Source organism: Sminthopsis crassicaudata, chromosome 2 (assembly GCF_048593235.1).
Source record: "Sminthopsis crassicaudata isolate SCR6 chromosome 2, ASM4859323v1, whole genome shotgun sequence".
Classification (NCBI taxonomy): Eukaryota; Metazoa; Chordata; class Mammalia; order Dasyuromorphia; family Dasyuridae; genus Sminthopsis; species Sminthopsis crassicaudata.
The window spans coordinates 578831094-578853806 of record NC_133618.1 but is presented as its reverse complement, the minus strand read 5'-3'; the positions used below and the strand labels follow the sequence as shown (position 1 = coordinate 578853806).

The following is a 22713-nucleotide window of genomic DNA, read 5'->3' as shown; positions in this document are numbered from 1 at the left end:
TTGCCCACCCCACACACACACACACACACATTGTTTAAAAATTATAATTTGTTCTAAGGGAACAAAAATAGTGTTTCCTCCTACTCTACTCAGAAATACAACCAATGAGTAGAACTAGAGTAGAGAGTACTCAATTTGCATTCAGGGAAAGCTAGGTTCAAATCTTTCTTCTAATACTAGTTGTATGACCCTGAACACATCACAACCTCTCTGAACTTATTTTCTCATATGTAAAATGAGAATTGCACTAAATGGCCTTTTAACTTTTAGCCAAGCATATCAAGAAGAATTTCAGTACCTCACAAAGTGGTTCCCTGTCACTACACGTAGCAGGTGCAATCCATGTATTTTCTTTTCTGTCAGTTTAAAAACTTCTAGTGCTAGAAGAGAATTAAATCACTGCAAATTCTGATGTGTTCATCTTTATTTTCATTAAGACAACGTGATGGCAAGTCAGTTTCTTCCTTTTAATTTTAAAAATCAGGTTGTCATGGGTACAAGTTTGATCATTAATCTCTCTTCAAAGCTGGGTTATCGAAATCTGCATTTTATTATTCTTAAAGATTAATAGCAACTCATTCCCAAATGAAATGCCATATTGATCTGCTTCTGTAAGGCTGCCAAATGTGCTAGTCTAGCCCTTAGCTGGATTGGTGCTATGAATAGATCATTACTGTCTTTTGATTTTATTTTAACGGTGTCAGTGTGGTCTTATAAGTGGTTTTTCTTCTTTACTTCGCCAATAAAGTATTTAAAGTGGAAGGTATTTTTTCCCTTAACACTAAAAAGAATACATTTATTGAATCAAAATCTGATTGAAGATTTTAACTCTGGGGTACTAATGTACCACTGGCTAAAAATGGGGAGAGGAATATCAGAGTATTACAGTGGAAGGGATTTTATTGAAACCAATTTTTCCTCGCAAATAATATATGACATGAAGATAACTCATAGTATTTCAAGGTACTAGTCAATGTTTCTATCTTGTGTGTTTATTTTAACACAGAAGAGATTTTAAATGCTAATGTTACAGAAGATTTTTTTCCCCTTTCTTTTTGATGCCTAAAAGCATTACACTATGGTTAAGTACATCAGAGAAAGACTATACCACCTCTTTTTCTGGGATATAATGTGCTATAAGCTGAATTGGGGGATGGGGAAGAAAAAGATGGCTACAAACAGCAATAGCATTCAAGGTCATCTCAAATGTTTCCAGAAAGACATAAGCAGGTCAAATACAGTGCAAATGATATCACTTCTCTTTTTTTTATTATTTCTTTTTGCATTTTTATCATAATCTATTCCATAACAAGATGACCCTCAGTGCTATAAATTTAATCTGTCTAATGTTCAATTTTACATTCTTCCTACTTAACTTCCAGTTTATAAATTGTCTTTCTTCCTTTTTTTATGGAATGTAATAATACATTATGACATTCTGAGAGTGAATAGACTTTTCCTCTTTTAACCTTATTCAAATGCTTTTAAAGGTCAATAAACAGAAAGTCTTTTGTTGGATTAGGCTTTGGAGTTTAGTTTGATATATATCATTATAGAGATAGCAATGCAAAATATAGCTTAATTTTGCTACTGCACAGAAGGAAGAGGGGGGAATCTTTAAAGATGTGGCCAGTCTTTCTACACTATAAAATTGTATTGGCATGTATGCATTTTCCCTTCCTGAATATATTTGTAGAAATTGTACTTTTCTAAATTGTACTTTCCCATTCTGGCTTATGAACTTTTTCTGCTTCATGAAATAAGATGGATTGAAGAAGAACACAAAACAGCTTCTGTACTTAAGAGAAATATACTTAAGAGAAATCTGCCTATTTTCATTCTATTTTAATGAAACAAATGAAAGCTACATGATACCCTATCCTCTTATCTTATAAAAGCTAACTTATTACAGAACATCATTTAATAAGCTGTATTGGAGTCATTTGGTTCTTAAGTGCAAAGAAGCTGTGCTAGAAATATAAATCTCAAATCTTTCACAATAGAGAGTAGGCAGCAACTGCCAGCTAGCAAGTGAATGCTATTTTACCACAACCTCTAGAACTCTGGCTCCCTAGTGCATACTAAGGAATTCATAACCTGGATACACTTTGATGCAAAATGCTTTTTTTGTGGTAGCAAAAAGCTGGCAATAAAGTGGATGACCATGGTTTAGAAAATGATTAAGCAAATTAATACATGAAAGTAATGGGAAGCTATTGCACTGTAAGAAATTATAGTTATATGGAAATATGTTTTGCATGACTGTACATGTATAACATATCAAATTGTTTGCCTTCTCAATGATGGCAGAGGGAAAAAAGGGAGAGAATCTGAAACTCAAAAAATAATGTTAAAATTGCTTTTATATGTAATTGGGGGAAAAATTAAATCTGAAAAAAATGATAGTTATAATAAATTCAGAACAAGATGGAAAGTTGTATGTGAATTGAGACAGAGAAAAAGAAGCAAAGCCAGGAAAATGATGAATGAGGTTCTTTAACAATGTAAATAGAAGGACCAAAACCAATATGAATTCTGTGTGATTATAACAACCAGTGGCTCTGGAAAAAGATAAGAAAGTGCTTTTCCTTACTTCCAATGAAGAGGTAAGGGATTGTGGATATGGAATAATATATGCGCTGTCAAATACTCTCAATGTGTAGATTGTTTTTTGCTAATTCTTTTCAAGTTTCTATTACAAAGGGAAGTTCACTGGGTAGGCACAGGGAGGGAAATTTTAACTTTATAAAATCTCAGAAATGAGAGGGACACTACAGGCGATCTGGTTCAATCTTCATGAATCCTTCTCACAAGTGGCCACACAGAACCAGCTTTTGCTCAAATACCTCCTAGAATGGAAAACTGGCCACACCACAAAACAGCCCATTCTATTCTTGGATACTTTTGAATAAAAAAAAAACATTTTTTTTTGTATTTTTTTTTGAGCTAAAATCTGCTACACCTTTTCCTTTCTTTCCTTCCCCATCCCAAGCTCTCAGAACTGGAGTAACAAATGTAGAGATATAAAATGGAAACATGCCATCTGCTTTTCCATTCTTATATAAGAAAATACATAATAATACCTAATTATACATACCTGTTTAATATTCATAGTCCCAACATAGCTTATATAACTGAATGTAAAATTACTTTTATTCTGCTCAGTAATACTGCTAAAAAAGGACTTTTTCCTCCATTTTGCAATGACCCGATCCTATGATACAACTGTATAAGATTCCAGATCTCAGAATGATGATTTTGGACCACCTTCTTCTGAGAACTCAGTAAACTTTGAGAAAAACAATGAAACATCACAAATGCTCTTTATTTATTGTCTTTTTAGGGGTTAGTGGACAGCCCATGAAATTGTAACCAGTGGAGAGAGTAATCATATTGAATGCCACAACTGTTATTTACATAAGAAAGCAAACTTAAAGATTTCCCTGAGAACAAACCTCCTTTTGTTTTTTACATGTAGCCTAAAATTTCTTTTCTGGTTTGTTTGGGAAGGGTAAGCACTGCAGAAGGTATAAATCTTTAAATATCTGCAGGGTGACTCATGAATTTCTATTACAACCCCATTTGTCCCTATAAAATTGAGAGATTGGAAGAATGCATTAATTTTTCTTATTTCCTACTGCCTCCCCCAGCCACAAAACACTAAATAAACTCATGAAATTAAGAGAAAAAAAGAAAAACTAGGGGCCTCACATCACCTTGAAGAGGATCAATAGAGTAGGAACATAAGTCTTTGATCTATCCCACTAATCATTCTCTTTAGGCTTTTCAGATTCCCAGGAAAGCATGTTAATGTAATGAAAATAGTTCTTTGTGTGGCTGAATCCAGAAGAGCTCACCCCTCACGAGTCAAAGATTTATGAAGGTGAGATATTTTAAAATTGCCAAGTGCTTGATAGCATCAATCCATCATGTGCATAAAATCCAAAGACATACCAAAGCCAGTCGTGTTAATTGTGTTAATTTAAGAGAAAAGATTTGCCCTGAATGAGCTCTGCTTGTGAGGCATTAGAAGCTATATCAGTTGTAAACAACTATATTAGACTTGTATCCATCTATTCATTTGGCTAAGGGGGTAGTGCTGAAGGGGAAATGATTTTTTTGGATTCTTTCCAGATCCTCAAAAATAGCTGGTAGTTCCCCAATAAAAATAAAATTGATGAGAATTCTCTAATTCTGCTTCTCACTCTGTCTTTCTTGTCTTTATTTAAAACTCATCGGAGACTTCTGACCTTCTCTATGAACAAAAGATTCTGCTCTCTGGTAATCAATACCTTTGTTAAGTCAGGACTTGGATGCTCTTAATGGAATTCATGCCCTCTGGGATTGGCCCAGCAGGGCACACACTATGGTCTCAGCTGGCATTAAAGAATAACCCTTTCTTTGGCCTCAGAAAGCTTCAGAGAATTTATTATTGCTATTGTTAATAATAATAACACTTAAATAATGCTTCCTGCCCACACTTTGAGTTTTATTATCCTCATTTTACAAATTAGGAAACAGATTCAGAGAGTAAATCCATAGCCAATAAGTATCAAAGTATTCTTTCCATTACATCAACATTTCTCTCTGATGGTAATTGCAATTGCATTTTTCAAAATTGTCAGCATTCCTTTTTAGGATTGGCAAAGTGCTTTAAGCTGTCAGTGACACTCTCACTCACTTAGAATTAGCCCATCGGTTCTAAGTGTCAGTTCCCAAGAAGTCAACATGATTTGTTTGATTTCCGAAGCCTATAATTAATAATAATAAAATAATAGCTACCATTTTTGGAGTTGATATTTCATTTTTGGAGATATATTTAACTTATTATATTAAACTTAAGGACAAGAAAAGGACTCTGGGATAGAGGCCTTTACTCTTTAGGGCTATTTTTATCCAGTGACTTCTGCCAGATTCATGTTCAATTTTGGGAATGTCTAAAAAGACAAAATTAGCCAAGCCCTTGTTCCAACCTTTTCATAAGCTACTGTTTTTCTATCACTACTTCTAAGTGACATTGCACTCATCCCCAAGGAAATCAACCACACTTTACTTGAGGTTTTTGCCACTGATAGGGCATTCTGAAGCATGATCTATATTGTGGTTCTCATCAATCCAATCCAATTCAGTCTAACAATCATTTATTAAGTGCCTACTACATGCAAACTATATGATTGGTTGTAGTGAAGATCAAATGCGATAACATAGGTAAAGCAGTTTGCTTTAAAGTTCAAAAGTTCTATATAAATGCTAGTCATTATTATTATTTTTATTAAATATCAGTTCCAAAATAAAATATATTATTATACAATTAATATAAGCTTGGCGTTATCATTAACCCCTTTTCATAAATGAGGAAACTGAGGTTTAGGTCAAGTGATTTGCCCAGGAACAATGAAAGAGGAAAATAAGAGGAAAGATTTCTGTGTCTTCATAATGGAAAAACTCCTAATGTTAAATGCTCAAGATTCAGCATATTTGATTATTTGGAAAATTGCTTTTAAGTATTAAGAGCACTTGAAGTTGAAAATCACATTATGTGTCATTCATATGTTCTCCAGATTTCTTGCTTCATTTTCTTAGAAATATTTTGAATAGCTTTTCAATTAGCTGGTAATAGTAAAGTCTACTTCCAGTCTCTCTGCCTTACATTTCTTGGCCATACATGTTACATATGACTATTCTGATGATAATCTCTTCAGTTGTCCTATAATTTGTTCTAAGGTTCTAATAGTTCATTTGCAGTTTAGCTCAGAAAACACATGACTCACTGAAAACTCAAATGAAGTGAACAAGTTTTTATTAAGAACCTACTATGTGCCAGGCATTATACTAAAGATACTACAAAAATAAAAAATAAAAGGAACTCACAATCTAATGGAGAGAGACTACAAGTGAACTTCAATGTATAAATAAGACTTATACAGGATAAATGAAAAATAATTTCAGAGAGAAAGCATTAAGATGAATGAGTAGGAAAAACTTTTTTTGGAAAGTGGAATTTTAGCTGAGACTTGAAGGAAGCCACTGAAGTCAGGAGGCAGAAGTGAAGAAGGTGAGAATTCCAGGAATAGGAGCCATCCAATAAAAATGAATCAAGTTGAGAGACTGAATGTCTTGTGGGAATAACAGTTAGTCCAGTGTACGTGCAGGGAGTAACGTATGGTATTCCTTTTTAGAGTTGACAAAGGACTTTGAGCTTATCAATGACAATCTCACCCATAGGTTCTAAGTATCCCAAAAAGTCAACATGATTTGATTTTTTGAAGCTTATATTTAATAATAATGGCTACTATTTTATAGGATTTTTGGAGCTGATATTTCATTTTTTGATCTATATTTAATATATTAAACTTAAGGACAAGAAAAAGACTCTGGGATAGAGGCCTTTACTTTATAGGGCTATTTTTGTTTATTCTGCCAGAATCATGTTTAATTTTGGGAATGTCTAAAAAGACAAAATTAGCCAAGGCCTTGTTCCAACCTTTTATTAAGCTAATGTTTTTCTTTCACTACTTCTAAGTGACATTGCATTCATCCCCAAAGAAATCATGCACACTTTTGAGATTTGGTAACCTGGTATCAAGGTAACCTGGTAAGGGTCAGATTATGAAGGGCTTTAAAAGACTAACAGAGCATTTTTATATTTACTCCTGGAAGCAATAGGGAACCTCTGTAGTTTACTGAATAGGGGAGGGTGATATGGTCGGACATACACTTTAGGAAGATCATTCTGATAGGTGAGTAGAGGATGGATCAGAGTCAGGAGATATTTGGGGCAGAAAGACCAGGCTGTTGCAATAGTGAGGTGATGCTGGAATGATGGCAGTGTCAGTAGAGAAGGAAGGGGATGTATATAAGAGATGTTATAAAGATGGAATCAACAGAACTTGACCTTTAACTAAATATGGTAGAGGGTGGAGTGAGTGAGGAATTGAGAAAAATACCTAGTTTGTGAACATGGATGATTGAGAAGTGATAGTGTCTTTGGCAATAACAGAAAGTAGTGAGAGAGGAAAGGTGGGGAAGTGTGGTGGGAGGACAGAATAATGAATTCATTTTTGGACTTGCTGAGTTTAAAATGTCAATGGGACATCTGATTTGAGATTTCAACAGGCAATTGGGGGTGTGAGACTGGAAGTTGGAAGAGAGATTAGGGAAATGGATATAAAAATATTAGAAAAAGCTGGCCAGAGTCAGCAGTTACAGGTGCCATAGTTTTCACTGATGTGATTAAAAGGGTCTTGGCAAAGATGGATTCAGTGGACAAATAATTCTTGGAAATAGCAATCTAAATGTCCTCTTAAAAACTAATTTAGAGGTAGGATATGCCAGTTCAGCAAGTCCTTAGAAGGTATTTGAATTACAATAAGCATATAACTATGAATCTAATTTATCATTAGCAATACCATCAGTCTCTTTAAGCAGTACCTAAAGTACTCTTAGATGCATGAAATTAGAAGAATAAAGACATCTATAGGGACTTTTCCTCTTGAGTAAGAAAATCTAAGTTATAACTAGACTAGTATTCAAATAATAAATCCTAATCACTGGGTTTGGATCTGTTAAATTATCTGCCTATTGGATAGAATGCTGATCTTGAGTCAGGAAATTCAATCCTGCCTCAGACATTTACTGGCTGTTAATGCTGAGTAAATTATTTGGTTCTCTAAGCCTTAGTTTCTCTTTCTGCAAAATGGAAATCATAATAGCACTATTTCAGAGGATTGCTATGATATAACATGTAAAATTCTTTGCAATCTTTAAAGTACTACTATATGAATGTTATTTTATCTATCAAGTGACCTAGGAAGAATCTTCCATGTCTTTGCCCAGACAACATCTGAGTTCTGCAGAGTTAGGTCATATATCTGGGTTAAACAAAGGAGTCTGGGATAGAAGCATTCATTTTATAGGGCTATTTTTATCCAGTGACTTCTATTAGAACCATGCTTATTTTAAAGGAATGTCTAAAAAAGCAAAATTACTCAAGCTCTTATTCTAACCTTTTCATAAGCTACTGTTTCTCTATCACTGCTTCTAAGTGACAATGCTTTCATTCTCAAAGAAAAGTATCCATACAAGAAAAGTATCCTTCATCTGCTTGAGGTTATTCCATTGACAAGGCATTCTGAAGCACGATGTACATGGTGTCTTTCATCAATCCAATCCAAAATAGTCTAATAATCATTTATTAAGTGCCTACTACATGCAAAGGTTCTGGATTTACAAAGACAAAATAAAAAATAATCCTTGCCCTCAAAGAGCTTACATTCTACTGGGGGAGGGTAACACAACATGCAAACATGTAAGTTTATAAGTGTTCATTTGAGAAAGAAAGAGAGGGTACTAACAACTAAGGAGATCAGAAAAGTCTCCTCACAGGTTAAGGGACCTGAGCTGAGTCTTGAAGGAAGCTAAGAATTTAAGAAGCAGAGGTAAGAAGGGAGTACATTCCAGGCATGATGGACAGCCTGTGAAAAGCACAGAAATGAGAGATGGGTAGGGAGTTCAGGGAACAGCAAAGAGGCCAATTCGACTGGAATGTAGAGTGTATGAAAAGGAGGAATATACAATATGACCATAAATGTAGTTGGGAGCTAAGTCACAAAGAATTTTTACATACTAAGGTGAGGCAAGAGGAAGCTGTTGACAGTACTTGAGCAGGGAGCGATATGATCAAATTTGTACTTTAGGAAGATTATTTTGGCATATCTATGGAGAATGGATTGATGAAGGGAGAGACTGGAAGCTGGACATCCAGGTAGGCCGCCAGTTGAGGTGCTCAGGGCTTGAGATAGGATGGTAAAAGAAATGTGAGGGTAGAATGGGCAAGACTCAGCAACTAGTAGAACATGGAGAGTGAGGGAAAGGGAAGAGTAGAGAAAGCTTTGAGGCTGTGAACCTGGGTGACTGAAAAATTGGTGGTGTCCTGAACAGAAATAAGGAAATATAGAGGATAGGTGGATTGTTATTTTGAACTGCATGAGTTCAGTTATTTATAATGCTTGTATTTATATTAATGAAACTATTAACAGTTTATCAGGGCTTTTGTAGAGAGAAGTGAAACGTGTACATATAGACCAAAGTCCAGTTCCTGAGTTCTCTGTGGTTTGAATTGTACTTGCATTGCAAAAAGACAATCAAAATGGTGTGATCTCACAAGACCAAAATAATCCTCCCCTCATCAAAATAGCACACCACAAATAACACAGACGATGAGAATGAAGTTCAGGTATTTGGGGGGAATTATCATTTTTACTAATTTGTGTCTTACAGCAAAAGGGAGAAGGAAGAAAAGTTGAGAGTGAAAAAAAAAAAGACTACTCCAAAGCCTTGAATTCATTGAGATCCAATAGGACAGGAAAATTTAGCAAAACTATAACTACCTTATCGCCACAGAGCCCTAGATTGAAAATGTGTAAAAAGTGATAAGCAAAACTCTTCAGTTGTGATGAAGATGATCATAAGCAGTTAGGGATTTATTTTCCTACATCATACTTAGCAGGTGTCATTCAGCACAAATAAGGCTCACAAAATGCAGAAGCTACTTTACTAGGGAGACTTATTGGGTTGACCACCTAGGACCCACTTTCCAAACAGGAAAATGGTACAACTACAACTCTGCATTCAAGGTCAAGACAATTTGTTGGTGAAGACAATTTAAGAAATAGAAAATTCATGTTATTTCCTCTTTTCTATCTGCTGGTGGTTTTCATTTATTGAAAGGGGATTGTGTTGTTTCCTTCAACTGTACTTTGTGTCATAGTGAGGTTCAATTACATAAAATATTTAGTGAGACTCTTGGATTATAAGAGAGCATCGACAAGGCTTCACTAGAACTTGGGTTGGAAGGAAGGAAAGATAACAAATGTGACTTTAAGGGGCAATATGTCTTCTCATGAGACCATGAGCAGACTAATGCTACATCACCACAAATGAATAATTACAGATGAATGGAATCCTTGGCTGCTTCATTCTTAGAAATATGTCTCTTCTAGTTTATCCTAAATCTATCAGGCTGCTCACAGCTTAGAATTATTTCTAATGTGCTTCTAAAGTTTAAGTGAAAGGCTACACTCCTAAGAGTGAATTTTGATTAAATGGTTTTGGATCATAAACTAATCAATCTAGGAAATATTAGCATTTTCTATGTGAGGGGGATAGAATTATTAAAATTCATCATTCATTGCCAAGTTCCTTTTTTAAACTACATTTTAAATGATGTGAAATGGTCATGAAAAGTCATCACATACATCACAGAAATGACCACCATGCATCTAGTTACCCACGGGGCACAGCAGGCTGTAGGGGCAAACTTTTTCTTTTTTGAAAAACCTGAAATTGTTTAAAAGGGAAGAATATTAACTGGCCTTTTATTTTTTCTGAATGAAGATGAGCTAGAGCAGCACCTGAGGAGCCAACGTTCACACTATATCAAATAGCTTTAAGCAGCAGTTACCTAGGATGTGGGCAGGTTGATTCATCTTTGGCAGTGATTTTTTATGTATCTAAGGAGCATGAGTGAACTGGGTGTGGGCTGAGGCTGGTGAGTGTAAATAAGATTTAACTTTAGCTCATAGCAAATGACAATGATCACAGAAGATTTAGCACCTCCATTAGCACCTTCTCTGGCCCAGAATTATCTGTCTGCTTGAAAGAGAAGGACATATTACTGGGTAACTTCTCTGTGATTTTTCCAGGACCATACATAGTTGGCTCCTGGCAGGTCAGGCTGCTTCTACATGAGTTTTTCTTACTTGAGAGAAAATTCAGTATTGAAAATGAGACTATAGTCTGGGTATATTGTATACTAAGTAATAGGTGTTTCAGGAAAAAAGCTATTTAAAAGGTCAAATGCATATTATTCCCTCTTAAGTATTAGTTTCTTATTTGTTTAAGGTTTTTTTTAAAGCACTGACTATATTTTTTGATTTGTGATGGTTATTTCTTCTAGGTTTGATTTTTCGGTTTTCTTAGTAGATATTATGTTTTCTTCCATTATTTCTGCAAAGCTCTCCTCTATCTGAGAAGATTTCTTAGAGGTTGCTTTAGAACCTTCCTCTTCCTTCTCCTCTTTCTTAAAAGACAACACAGGGGGTGATGATTTTGAGGCAGTTGTGCTAAACATTCTGGATGATACCAAATAACCAGGATTAGAAGGTGGATTCAACCCTGAAATGGTCATTCCACTGGTGCTGAATCGGGTCTCTTCACCTTCTAGTAGCTTCCTGTAAATATAACAGAGAGAAGATTAGCAGAAAATGTCAGTGGGAAGCTAGATCACCAATTGATTCAGAACATTCAGAACAAATCCACTTAGTTTCCTAATTTAAAGTCAGGTCTTTGAGTATGCATTTCTAAACCCAGAACATTAGGATGAATCTTCAGAGATTATCCTATTTGTTCCCCTGTCTCAAGTCTCACAGCATCTTAAACATTCCATTCAGATAGTTAAACATACTTTTTAAAGAAAGGTATAGACAACTCCTTCTTATACCATCATTAACATCACACTTAATAAAGCATCAAAAATAATTTTTATCAATTTGATTCTACTAATCTCTAATGGGAAGCTATTTTGTTCATAACCCCTTAGCTACAATATGAATAACAGAGTAGGAGGCATATATGAATCTGTGGAGAGAACTATTTCTCTCACTTAAACCTGTATTTCTGTGCTTCTCTTTTAATATATCTAGAAGCAAAGGGAACATGTTAAGTAAATCAGAGTTTTAATATAGGCACTGAGACTTTTTGAGATAGGGATGGTGAGTTAACTGACTACCAATGACAACCCTAAAGCATCTGGGGTTGAAGCTACCTGTTTGAGTCCCTTTGTGTAAATAAAACAAGGAAGACATTTCTTTTTTATTTTTGAAAGGATGTTCTTTGAGGGATGAATCAGAAAGATTTGAGAGCTCAGTGGATAGTGCCAGGTTTGAGGGTGGAGGTGAGCAGAGAAAGTAAGGGATCTACATTTCTAAAACCTGCCCATTGATCTTGTGACCATGGGCAGAAATTTGCCTCGATTAGGCTATTTCCTTATACAACAGAGATAATCTCTATTAAACTGAAAAACGCTATAAAGATATGTTTTTCAGGTGGTGCAGAGAGAATACATAGCATTGTTCATGCTGACCTCTATGTTTAGAAAGCACTTTTTCTCTTTCTACAAGGCACTGCTTAGTAAACTTTCCTATCATAAAGTTTCCCCAATTACCCAGATAGACAAAATCACTCTTTCCTCGAATCTTTGACATAATTCTGCTTTCATTTCTATATACTTGGGAAAAAAGCTACTTATAAGTATTCTATATCTCCCCAACTAAATTATAACCTATTTAAGGATAGAGATTATTCTTTTTATTAACATCTTTCTCCACTTTCCTAATACCTCACAATTATTTTCTGAATTAGAATCTAAAGATAGAAGATTTATGGTGGCAAGGAAATAGAAACTAAGGAGGTGCCCATCAACTGGGGAATGGATGAACACAATATATGTGAATACAATGGAACATTGTTGGGCCATAAGGAGAAAGATATTTGGCACACTGAAGAGAGCTCTGGTACTGGAGTCAGAAAAGTCCAAGTTCATATCCAGAATCAGACACTTTATAGCTTATGTTGGGCAAGTCATTTAATCAGTGGCTGGCTCAACCTCAAAACCACCTAATTCCCAGGGCTGTTGTGAGGATCAAATGAGATAATATAATATGTCAGACATATAAATACTAGTTGTTATTGTTATAAAATTATTAAAATTACGGTTTCAGCAAAACCTGGGAAGAGTTGTATGAATTAATATAGAGTGAAATGAACAGAATCAGGAAAACAAGTTACATAATATACAATTGTTATATAATAACAAAATTATAAAAACATTTATAAAGACAATTATAAAAACACTGAAAGACTTAAAAGCTCTTCAGTGATGGATGACTCAGGGTGCTGAATGAGTCCATGCTGATCATGGACAATGCAGAAATTTTTAAAAATTTATGTACATTTATTACAAGGTCTAGAATAGCATGACAAGAATAGATTAGGTGTAAGGAAAGGGAGAGATCAAAGAATAGGCCACCCCAAAAGTGTTTCAGTAGGACTGTTGGCTTGGTCATATATTCACATAGCTTACAGAAAGAGAGAATACAGTCAAATATCCACCTTGGTTCCATGCTTCTGGTGACCCAGACCACTCAGGGTGGTGACCTCAAAGTACTAGCTATGAGCTGGACATTACCTGTAAGCCGCAATCTCAATGTCCAGGGCCATTTTGACATTGAGCAGATCCTGGTACTCTCGCAGGTGGCGAGCCATCTCACTCTTTGTGTTCCTCAGGTCATTCTCTAGTTGTCCAATGCTATCCTGAAAAAGAGAAGTCTTGACCAATTAGCCCAAATCAACCTAAAATCAGTGGTACTTCCATAGGGTGTATGACTAGTCATTATGGAAATTTTTAGTGTCAGATATGGATTATCCCATTTCTGGCTTGTCTCATTACATTATTCATCCATTCATCCATTTATTCATTCAACAAGCACTGATTAAGAATTTACTCTGAAATTTTTTGTTATATGGAATGCCTCTCTGGGAAGAAGAGGGAGGTGAGATCAAAGGGAAAATTTATCATCCATAAAATTTATTTTTAAAGAAGAGCTTATGCTATGCATTATTCTAGTTTTAAGAGGAGACAAAGTTTTAAGGCATGGTCCTTGCCCTCAGAGAGTTTATAATCTAGTAGGAAAAATAATAATCCAAAAATAACATATCCTTTCTCTACTTCACAATCTCCATCAAGGGCTCAGAATCAAGAAATTCCCACTGGAAGCAAAACAAGGAGAACATTTACCCAGTAACAGCAACATTGTGTGGATAATCAACTTTGATAGACTTTGCTCTTCTCAGCAAACATCTCATATAATGATCTAAGACTCTTCCAAAAGATTCATGATGGAAAATGCTTATCCACATTCAAAGAAAGAACTATGGATTCTGAAAGCAGATCAAAACATACTATTTTCACTCTTGTTATTTTTTCTTTTGTATGGTTTTTCCCTTTTGTTCTGATTCTTCTTTTACAACATAACTAATGTGGAAGTATGTTTAATATGATTCTATACTATAACCTATATTGGATTGCTTGCCATCTTGGGGAGGGGGAGTGATGAGGGAGAGAGGCAGAAAAAAAATTGAAATCAAAATCTTATAAAAGTAAATGTTGAAAACCAATAAATGTCTTTAAAACTTAGATGACTTGCCCAAGATCATGCTGCTAGTAAACATCTGAGTTCAGCTTTGAACTTAGGGATTCTTGACTCCAGGCCCAATGTTTTATCCTCTATACCACCTAGTTGCTTTTTTCTTGTTTGTTTTCTAGAATACCACAAAGAAACTCAAGTAAATGGTTGTAGCTTTAATAGTGGAATAATAGGAATACAAAATTAGTAGCATAAAATCGACATCAGGATGAAGGGGCAGCTGCTATCTGTAGTTGATAACAATAGAAGTGGAACTGAACCATTTGGAGGGGGAGCCATCTGTGACTGATGCAGTGAAGTCATAGTGTTGCCCAGTGACAGGCAAGGAGGTAAGTTGTTGCCTGGAAAGCTATTACAGCAGCACAAATTTCACATATACCCACACACAAATCCCAGAAATTTGTTCCCTTTTCCTCAGTGATATAAGAATCAGGGTTGGAAAGGGAAGATTATTTTCCTTTTTAAAAAATATTTTAATTTTAATTTATGCAATAAAATAAGCATTTCCATAATTTTTATGGAACATTTCCACGTTTTTTAAAAAGATGATTACACATGAAACAGCAAATCTATTATGCACAACTTGCTATTCCTTTTAAATATATAATAAAATTATCATATAAATTTCCAAGAAAAGAAAGAAAAAAAGAAATATTCTCACTGAGGCAAGAGCAGGACAGTATCTTTTTCATGTTTTTATTTCCTTACAATCATTTTTCAAAATCTGCTATAGAATTTCTTTACTAACAGCCTTTTATTTATTATTATTCATTTGATTCTTCTAAGCACAAGTCCAGGCCCAGATAAAAGAAACTTTTAATTTGTTGGTCATGATACTTATTGAGTATTTCAGGTTACTACCTCATATAATTGCATGAGGTGTTTGTGGTTTTTTTGTTATTCATCCTTTGTTCTCAAAGAAGAGATGATGTTCTCAAAGAGGATGATATATTGACTTGCATGTGAACTGGATTTAAGTGAAACAGAGCTGTGCAAAGTCATCAGCCTCACTCTTCCAAGTCACTGGAATTCAATGGCAAGGCAAAAGTCAAGCTGACCAATAATGGTCACATTGGCTTAGGAGACATGGAAGATTCCACAGCCTGAGCATTATCTTACTGAAAACAGTGGCACAGTATCCATGCATGAGATACCTAAACTACACTATATTACATCTTCTGGATAGATTCACATCTTTTACTGGTGATCCTAAATTCACAAAGTCAACCTTTGTGATGAGAAACATAGTTAATATTGCAAGAGGTACAAACCTTTAAACTCTAAGAAATAACAGAAAGAACTTAAATTACACCACCCACTATGTTATAAGCAGTAAAATTCAGTGGAAGATAGACCCTGATGGCCATAAGGCTAGAACAATCCTTTAAAAGTAAGTAAGTAGAAATACCAATTACATGAAAGCAAAAGAAATGTTCTAAATTTGTTAAAGAATCATGGAAGACAAAGAAAGAAAGACTGCTAGAAGGTAGTGTGCATCTTATTTCAAAGTACTACTGAAAATGACATGATAAATTTAAATTAATGCCATCAAAACTGATGAAATAGATAGATAGGTCCTTTTCTGAAATGAAGATCATGTGGTGGGGGAGAAACTAACCATTTCATGGTTAGTCTACTATGGAAGACTCAGACCTATGATTTGTGGCTTTCCTTTTGTTATTGTTATTTAGTCATGTTATACAAAAGGTGGACAATATCAAGAGAAACAATAAAAAAAAAAAAAATAAAGAATGGTGGCCCAGCCATGCAAGACCTAAAATTGTATTATAAAGTGACAATCTTCAAAACTATTTGGTATCGGCTAAGAAGTAGAGTGGTAGATGAATGTAACAAGTTAGGTACACAAGACACAATAGTCAATGACTATAATAATCTACTGTTTGATAAACCCAGTGACATCAACTTCTGGAATAAGAACTCACTATTTTTCAAAAACTACTGGGAAAATTGGAAAGCAGTAAGGCAGAAACTAGGCATAGACCACATCTCAAACCCTATATTCAAGATAAGATTGAAATAGATTCATGATTTAGACTTAAAGGATGATATTTATAAGCAAGTTAGGAAAGCAAGGGATAGTTTACCTGTCAGATCTTTGGTGAAGGAAGGATAGCCAAAGAAGAACTAGAAAACATTTTGAAATACAAAATGGATAATTTTGATTACTTCAAATTAAAAACATTTTGCACAAATAAAACTAATGCAGCCAATATTAGAAAAGAAGCAGAAAGCTGGGAAATAATTTTTATAGCCAGTGCTTCTGATAAAGGCCTCATTTCTTTTTTATTTTTACTTAAAAGGCAAAAATACTATGCTATAATCCACATTCATTCATTGTGTATTCATTGTCTTTTCTCTGGATATAGATAGCTCTCTCCATCACAAATCTATTGGAATATATAGAGAATTGAGACAAATTTTAAAAATACAAGTTATTTTCCAATCTATAAATGAACAGTTTTCAAATGAAGATATTAAAGATATTTATAGTCATTTGCAAAAATGCTCTACATTTTAAAAAGAAATTAGTCATGTTCAGTTCTTTGTGATCTCATTTGGGGTTATCTTGACAAAGATACTGGAATGGTTTGCCATCTTCTTCTCCAGCTTAATTTGCATCTGGCCAACCTAAGGCAAACAGAGCTAAGTGATGTGCCCAGGGTCATGCGGCTAGTAAGAAGTGAGCCAGATTTGGGCCGACTATGACAGGCCTTCCTATCTTCAGACCACTGAGCCACCTGCCTTTCTGCAGTAAAGTAGTAGAAAACAGACATATAATGACACATATGCTGTTAGATACCCTCAAAGTATTGATATTTTTTGCTTAAGTTTACTTTTTTGTTAGTAGGAGCATTGTTTTTGTCCAAAAGATATGTCTCAGAACATGGCAATATGATAATTTGCTTTTTCTAATCTGGTATAGACTTTGGAATCAGATATTATATGTAAAGAGTAAGTAGGTTGTACCAAATTTGGGGACATGTCAGTGTATAAGCTACATAATCCATGTGACATCTATTTTGGCTTTTCACGATATTTTTCCTAACCTATGTGTCAGTTGTAATTTCTCTACAGGTAAAGTTGATGAATCATCTGAAGGTAACTTGTAATTTACATCATATGCTCTACTTATTTGTTCTGTGGATTAAATTATGATAAGAGGTACAGTTTTCCTCTTAGTAGCAAGAAATGCTTTGGACAACTGACCTGATTTTTTTTTTTCCCTCTTCTTAGATACAGGTTGAATAGATTTTCAAAAATCCCATGTGAAGGTAATTTGGCACTTACTGTGAACAAGAATAGTGTTGCCCATGTGAAAACCTACTGTATAATTTCAGAGGTCTACTCCCTTGGGCTATGAAGCTTCAGGGTCTGCCTGAGGGAGTTGGATGAAAGATTACTTTACTTATCTTAAGAAACCTCTTTATAAAATCTCTAACATCAGCACTAAAAGCTAGGTCTGGAAGGTGAATAAAACAAAGAAAGGTCATGGAAGTAAAAAGGAGGAGGAAAGAGTGGCAAGAAATATCTCTATTTGGGATGTCATTCTCAGTTTCCAACAAGACCATACCTTCAGCCAGGATGGAATAAATACAGCCCTGTCAGATAAAAGCTGGCATTCAGGAAATGACGTTTTCTTAAGCTATAGGTAATGAATTGAGGACAAGGAGGAAATGTCTTTTTGGAAAAGAACTTTCCTTTCTTCCTTTGTTTTCCAGAAACAAAGGGTAAAATACATATGCAGAGTATAAGAAAAAGAGAATTCCTAAAAGTGAAAGATCACAGGGAGTCATTCCCGCAATGGAATTAAGAAGAAATGAGTTAGCAGAAAACAAATAAACCCTCTGTCTTGGCTAATTTCAAAGACAGATTTCTCTGACTCTATATTTGCATGCTGCCACTTCTCCCTCACCCCGCACTATATTTTAAGTGGATAGACCCCACATACAATTTAATTAGGCTAAGCTCCAATTTCATCCTGGTGAGAGCACAGAAACCATTACACTTTCCCCCAGAGATTATGAAATAAGAAAGATCAGCAAAGTCTTTCAAAGAAGCTACTTCACCTTTCAAAGACCTGTAGTTGCCTTTTCATTATTGGGTTGGGTCACTGAGCCCCTATCTGAAATATTCCCTTTGCTCTTTCATAAGGCTTTTCATTCACTCTAAGAATATGAAAAAAATAGGAGAAAAAAAAATACAAGGATTGGAATTACTCTGTGCAATGAATGGGAATGACCTCAAGGAAAAGAGGTGGTTGTATTTGATTTATAGCATTCCTAAATGACAATGGTTCTTCCCTCTCTTTAGTTACTCCACTACTCCTGGTTTGAGTCATACTATTGTTGACTTAATTATGTCATTTCAAGTTATTCTTTGTTTCATATGTATCAATTTTTGTCTCCACAATTATAATATAGATATAATCACCTAATGTTTCTTTGTATTTCTTATATCTAGCATTGTGTTGAATGTACAACGGGGTTCACTGTATATTCATTAATTTGGTTCTTCTGTGTCCTTCTCCTCTCTCTATGTAAGGACAAGTTTATAAAGTAAGATGTTGCTTGGTCTGCTTGGTTGTTCTCTGAAGCAGAAGAAAAGGGATTGTTATCCTTGCTTCTGCAGTGGGGGAAAAATACAGGATATTTGAATCTTAGTAAGAAAATCATGGTGCTTAACTTGACTTGTTAAGAAATTCCTTGAGAAAGAAGATATTCTTGCTTCTTAGCTAAGATATATCCAGCAGCTTCAGCCCTCCTAGGACACCAAGTGGGCCTATGAGCCACACCCAAGGAAAATGAAGTAGCTCAGGAAAGTCTGATTAACATCTTACTCCATTCCTATGAGACATTCTACTTAATGGAATTACTGGGACAGAAAGGAGGGTGTGTATTGTGTACGTGTGTGTGTGTGTGTGTGTGTGCAGCACTGCAGAGCTGCAGATGCCGCATTTTTCCTGCAGACCTAGGTCTGACTGTCCCTATTGTATGACCCTGAAAGAAAGCCTTAAAAATAAAAATAAACAATCAAGCATCATAAATACCATCTTTTCCCCCATTAAGGCAAGAAAGGAAAAGCTATATGCTACTAACAGGATGCCATAGTATCAAATAGAAAAGACAGGTATCTTAAAATTAATCTAGCATGGGCACCTCCCTTTCATCACAGAGTTACAAAGCTGTCAGGGGTCACCTAGTCCTTCTCCCTAGAATCTAGAAAGATGAAATGCAGTCTGGACTTCAATTATAGTAGCATTTCATGAATTCAGAATGTCTGGGAACAGAGCCAGATATTTAGTAGAAAGCTTGGGTTTTAAAATTTTGCTATGCAGTTCAACTTTATTTTTATATATCCACAGTAGTTCCTAACAGTAGGTAAAACAGAGATATTCCTCAGACCTGTTTGAACAAATAAAAGCAATAATTTATATTTTAACACAAACAACTTACTGTATATGCATTTGATAAAGGTTTATTTGAAAGTAGCATGTTTTCAGACATTGTTTCGAAGACAGTTTGTGCTCTTCAGATAAAGAGTTCCTATCTTATTTACACAAATTATTTTTCTCAAACACTTTCTTCACAAACGATGTGAAGGTGTAAAATTCAACCCAAATCAAGATGAATAATCCCAAATTTATGAATTATTGGAGGTTAAATTAATGAGGCTTTATTGTGTCCCTAAGTAAAGTCACAGAATTACCATCCTTCACTAGCACTTCCCTCCTCCCTACCCCATATTGCTTCCTTTTGTCCCTTTCCTGGTCAACCAGATACATTCTATAGCAAGTCTGAAGATGCAGTAGCCATTGTTTTCCGGAGATGGGGAAGGAACAAATGGGAAATATCTTTTCAGGAGTATGAAGGACAGGTGAAGAGGCACACGCAAATGCCTATAACTGTCCTACAACAAAGAAGCCCCAGCGTCTATAGTTCAGCTCCAGCACTACAACAATCAAAAATAAATAGATAAATGAATAAGTAAAAGTCAGAGGAAAGGGTGCTTCAAAATAGAATCTCATTGTGCTATGCAAAGAAAGCGGTTTCTGTAAAAAACAAACCAAAAAAAAAAAAAAAAAAAAGCTAAATTGTATACCTCCCATGAACGAATAGGGCATAAGGCAAAGAATACACAGCTGGGGGCTGGGGTGGGGGGAGGGAAAGAGTCAGTTGTCTGGAGAGCCATAACCAAGACCCCACCAGGGAATGATAAAGGGGAAAATCTATCACTGCTTGTGAGACGGGGAAATTGAAAGGTGTTAAGACTGGCCCAGTACCATGGACAGCAGCCGTCGCATTTTTGTCTCTTAACCTATAGATCTCAGCCTCCCTACTGACTCTGCTCCAGAAGCAGAAAGCGGGGCCCGGACTCTCTGGGTGTGAAAGGAAGAGGACAGAGAACAGACGGAAGACTCCGTTTCCTTCCCCCTCACCTCTAGAGCATCACACTCCATCGGGAGAAGGGCGTGGTAGGCTGCTAGCTTAGCTTTTTACTCCATCGGATTTCTCCGAAAATCAGTAGAAAGGAAGGCCGCTGCCTCCATCACTGTGTGACCGCATCCATTTTGGGGGAGTCCGGGGGAGAGCTGGACTTTCTAAGGGGGATTAGATCAATCGTTTGGATAGGACACTAGTGGCCCGAGGCACACGCACACGCCAGTGCTGACGGACTTCCGCTTTTACTCCAGCAGGAGCCGCGGGCACCGCTTACCTGAAAGCCGGCCACCTCGGCACTGTGCCTCTCCTCCATCTCCAGGATCTGCCGCTCCAGAGACTCGTTGGCGCCGCGGAGCCCTTCGATCTCAATGGTGCGCGCCTGCAGCTGGCGGCGGTACTCGTGGATCTCCTCGCGGCTGGCTCGGATGGCTTCGGTGCTCCGCGCCGCCTGCTCGTTCAGGTTGGCGAACTTGGACTTATACCACTCCTCGGCGGACTGCAAGTTTTTGGCAGCCAGAGACTCGTACTGCGCGCGGATCTCTCGCAGCGCTGAGGTCAGGTCCGGCTTGGCCACGGTCACGTCCACCTCGGCCGAGGCCTGGGACGACGCCTGCAGCGTGGCCAGCAGCTCGGACACTTCCTCCTCGTGCACCTGCCGGAGGAACGCCAACTCATCCAAAAGCGCCTCCACCTTCTTCTCCAGGTCCAGCCGGGCCAGGGTGGCGCCGTCCACGTCTCGCTGCTGCGCCTTCAGGGCGCGCTCCGCGCCCTCCCTCCCGCGGCTCTCCTCCTCGCAGCGCGCCCGCAGGCGTTGCACCTCCTCGGCCAGCCCGTCGCGTTCCAGCAGCGCCTGCGTCCGCGCCGAGCTGGCCTCCTCCAGCTGCGCCCGGAGCTCCCGCAGCTCGCGCTGGAACAGCTCGCCCACGCGTGACGGCTCGGCGTGGCGCTGCCGCAGCGCCGCCAGCTCCGCCTCGAGCGCCCGGTTCTGCGTCTCCAGCTGGTGCACCTTTTCGATGAACACGGCGAAGCGGTCGTTGAGGCCCTGCAGCTGCTCCTTCTCGTTGGTGCGGATGATCTTGTATTCATTGTTGCGGGCCGCTGCCTGGCTCAGATCCAGGCTGTCGGGCCCGGCCCGGCGATAGCTCAGCCCCAGCCCGAGAGAAGAGGAGACGGAACATGCCCCCGACGAGCCCACGTTACAGCGGGTCAGAGACTGGGACCTAAAGCCGCCGGCCCCGCCGCCCCCGAAGCGCGAGAGGCGCGAGCCATCCCCAAACACCTTCCTATAGGAGGAGGAACAAAGATAATGGTCCGAGCTGAAGCTCATCGTGCAGGTGACTGCCGGGCTACGGAGCACAAGCTGATCACGACTCTGAGTGCCCCCCGCTATAAGGGCTGGGGGCGGAGCCGGGAGGGGAGCGCTGGAGGCGGGGCGTGCGCGGGAACCACAGAAAGGAGCGAGAGCTGGGAGTGGGGAGGGATGGAGCGGGGAAAGGATGGAGAGAGAGGGTGGGGGGAGGGGGGGAGGACGCACTGCAGCAGCGCAGTCCCTGAAGCCGCGTGGCCATTCCGGCCAAGGGACCTGAAGGACCAAGACTGCAGGTGGAAACTGTGTATCCTCCGAGAAGGAGCAGCCTGGTTCCCGCTCAGCCCATTTCCCCATCACTGACCTGGGCATTCCCACCATTAAACCACCCTGACCATGCCCTCAGCATTGCACACCCCACGGGGTGCCGTACGGTCACTCTGCCTATGATTGCCACCATCCTGGTTCCCCCTTCCCTTTTCTTTCCATATCCATCACCCCTGAATTCTGGAAGTCTCCTCATCAGGCCGGGGCCGGCTCATCTTCATTCACACCGCTAACTTTCCCAGGGGACTTGTCTCCACCCTAGATCTCCTAGATGAAACGATTTCCTTCATCGCATCAGGAGCTTCCAAACTGCAGCCTGTATCTTGCTTCCATCTCAGACTACCTAAGAAGATAT

The 22713-nt window shown here is 37.7% G+C and overlaps 1 protein-coding gene across 1 annotated transcript; it reads right to left on the bottom strand.

Moving 5' to 3' along the window:
* Positions 1-8176: 8176 nt before the first annotated feature.
* INA (internexin neuronal intermediate filament protein alpha) lies at positions 8177-22123 on the bottom strand. The gene is made up of 3 exons (XM_074295484.1): positions 21000-22123; positions 13247-13371; positions 8177-11231 (listed from the first exon to the last, which is right to left on the bottom strand). The coding sequence occupies exons 1-3, from the start codon at positions 22050-22052 to the stop codon at positions 10922-10924; spliced, it is 1488 nt and encodes a 495-aa protein (XP_074151585.1). The 5' UTR covers positions 22053-22123; the 3' UTR covers positions 8177-10921.
* Positions 22124-22713: the final 590 nt, after the last annotated feature.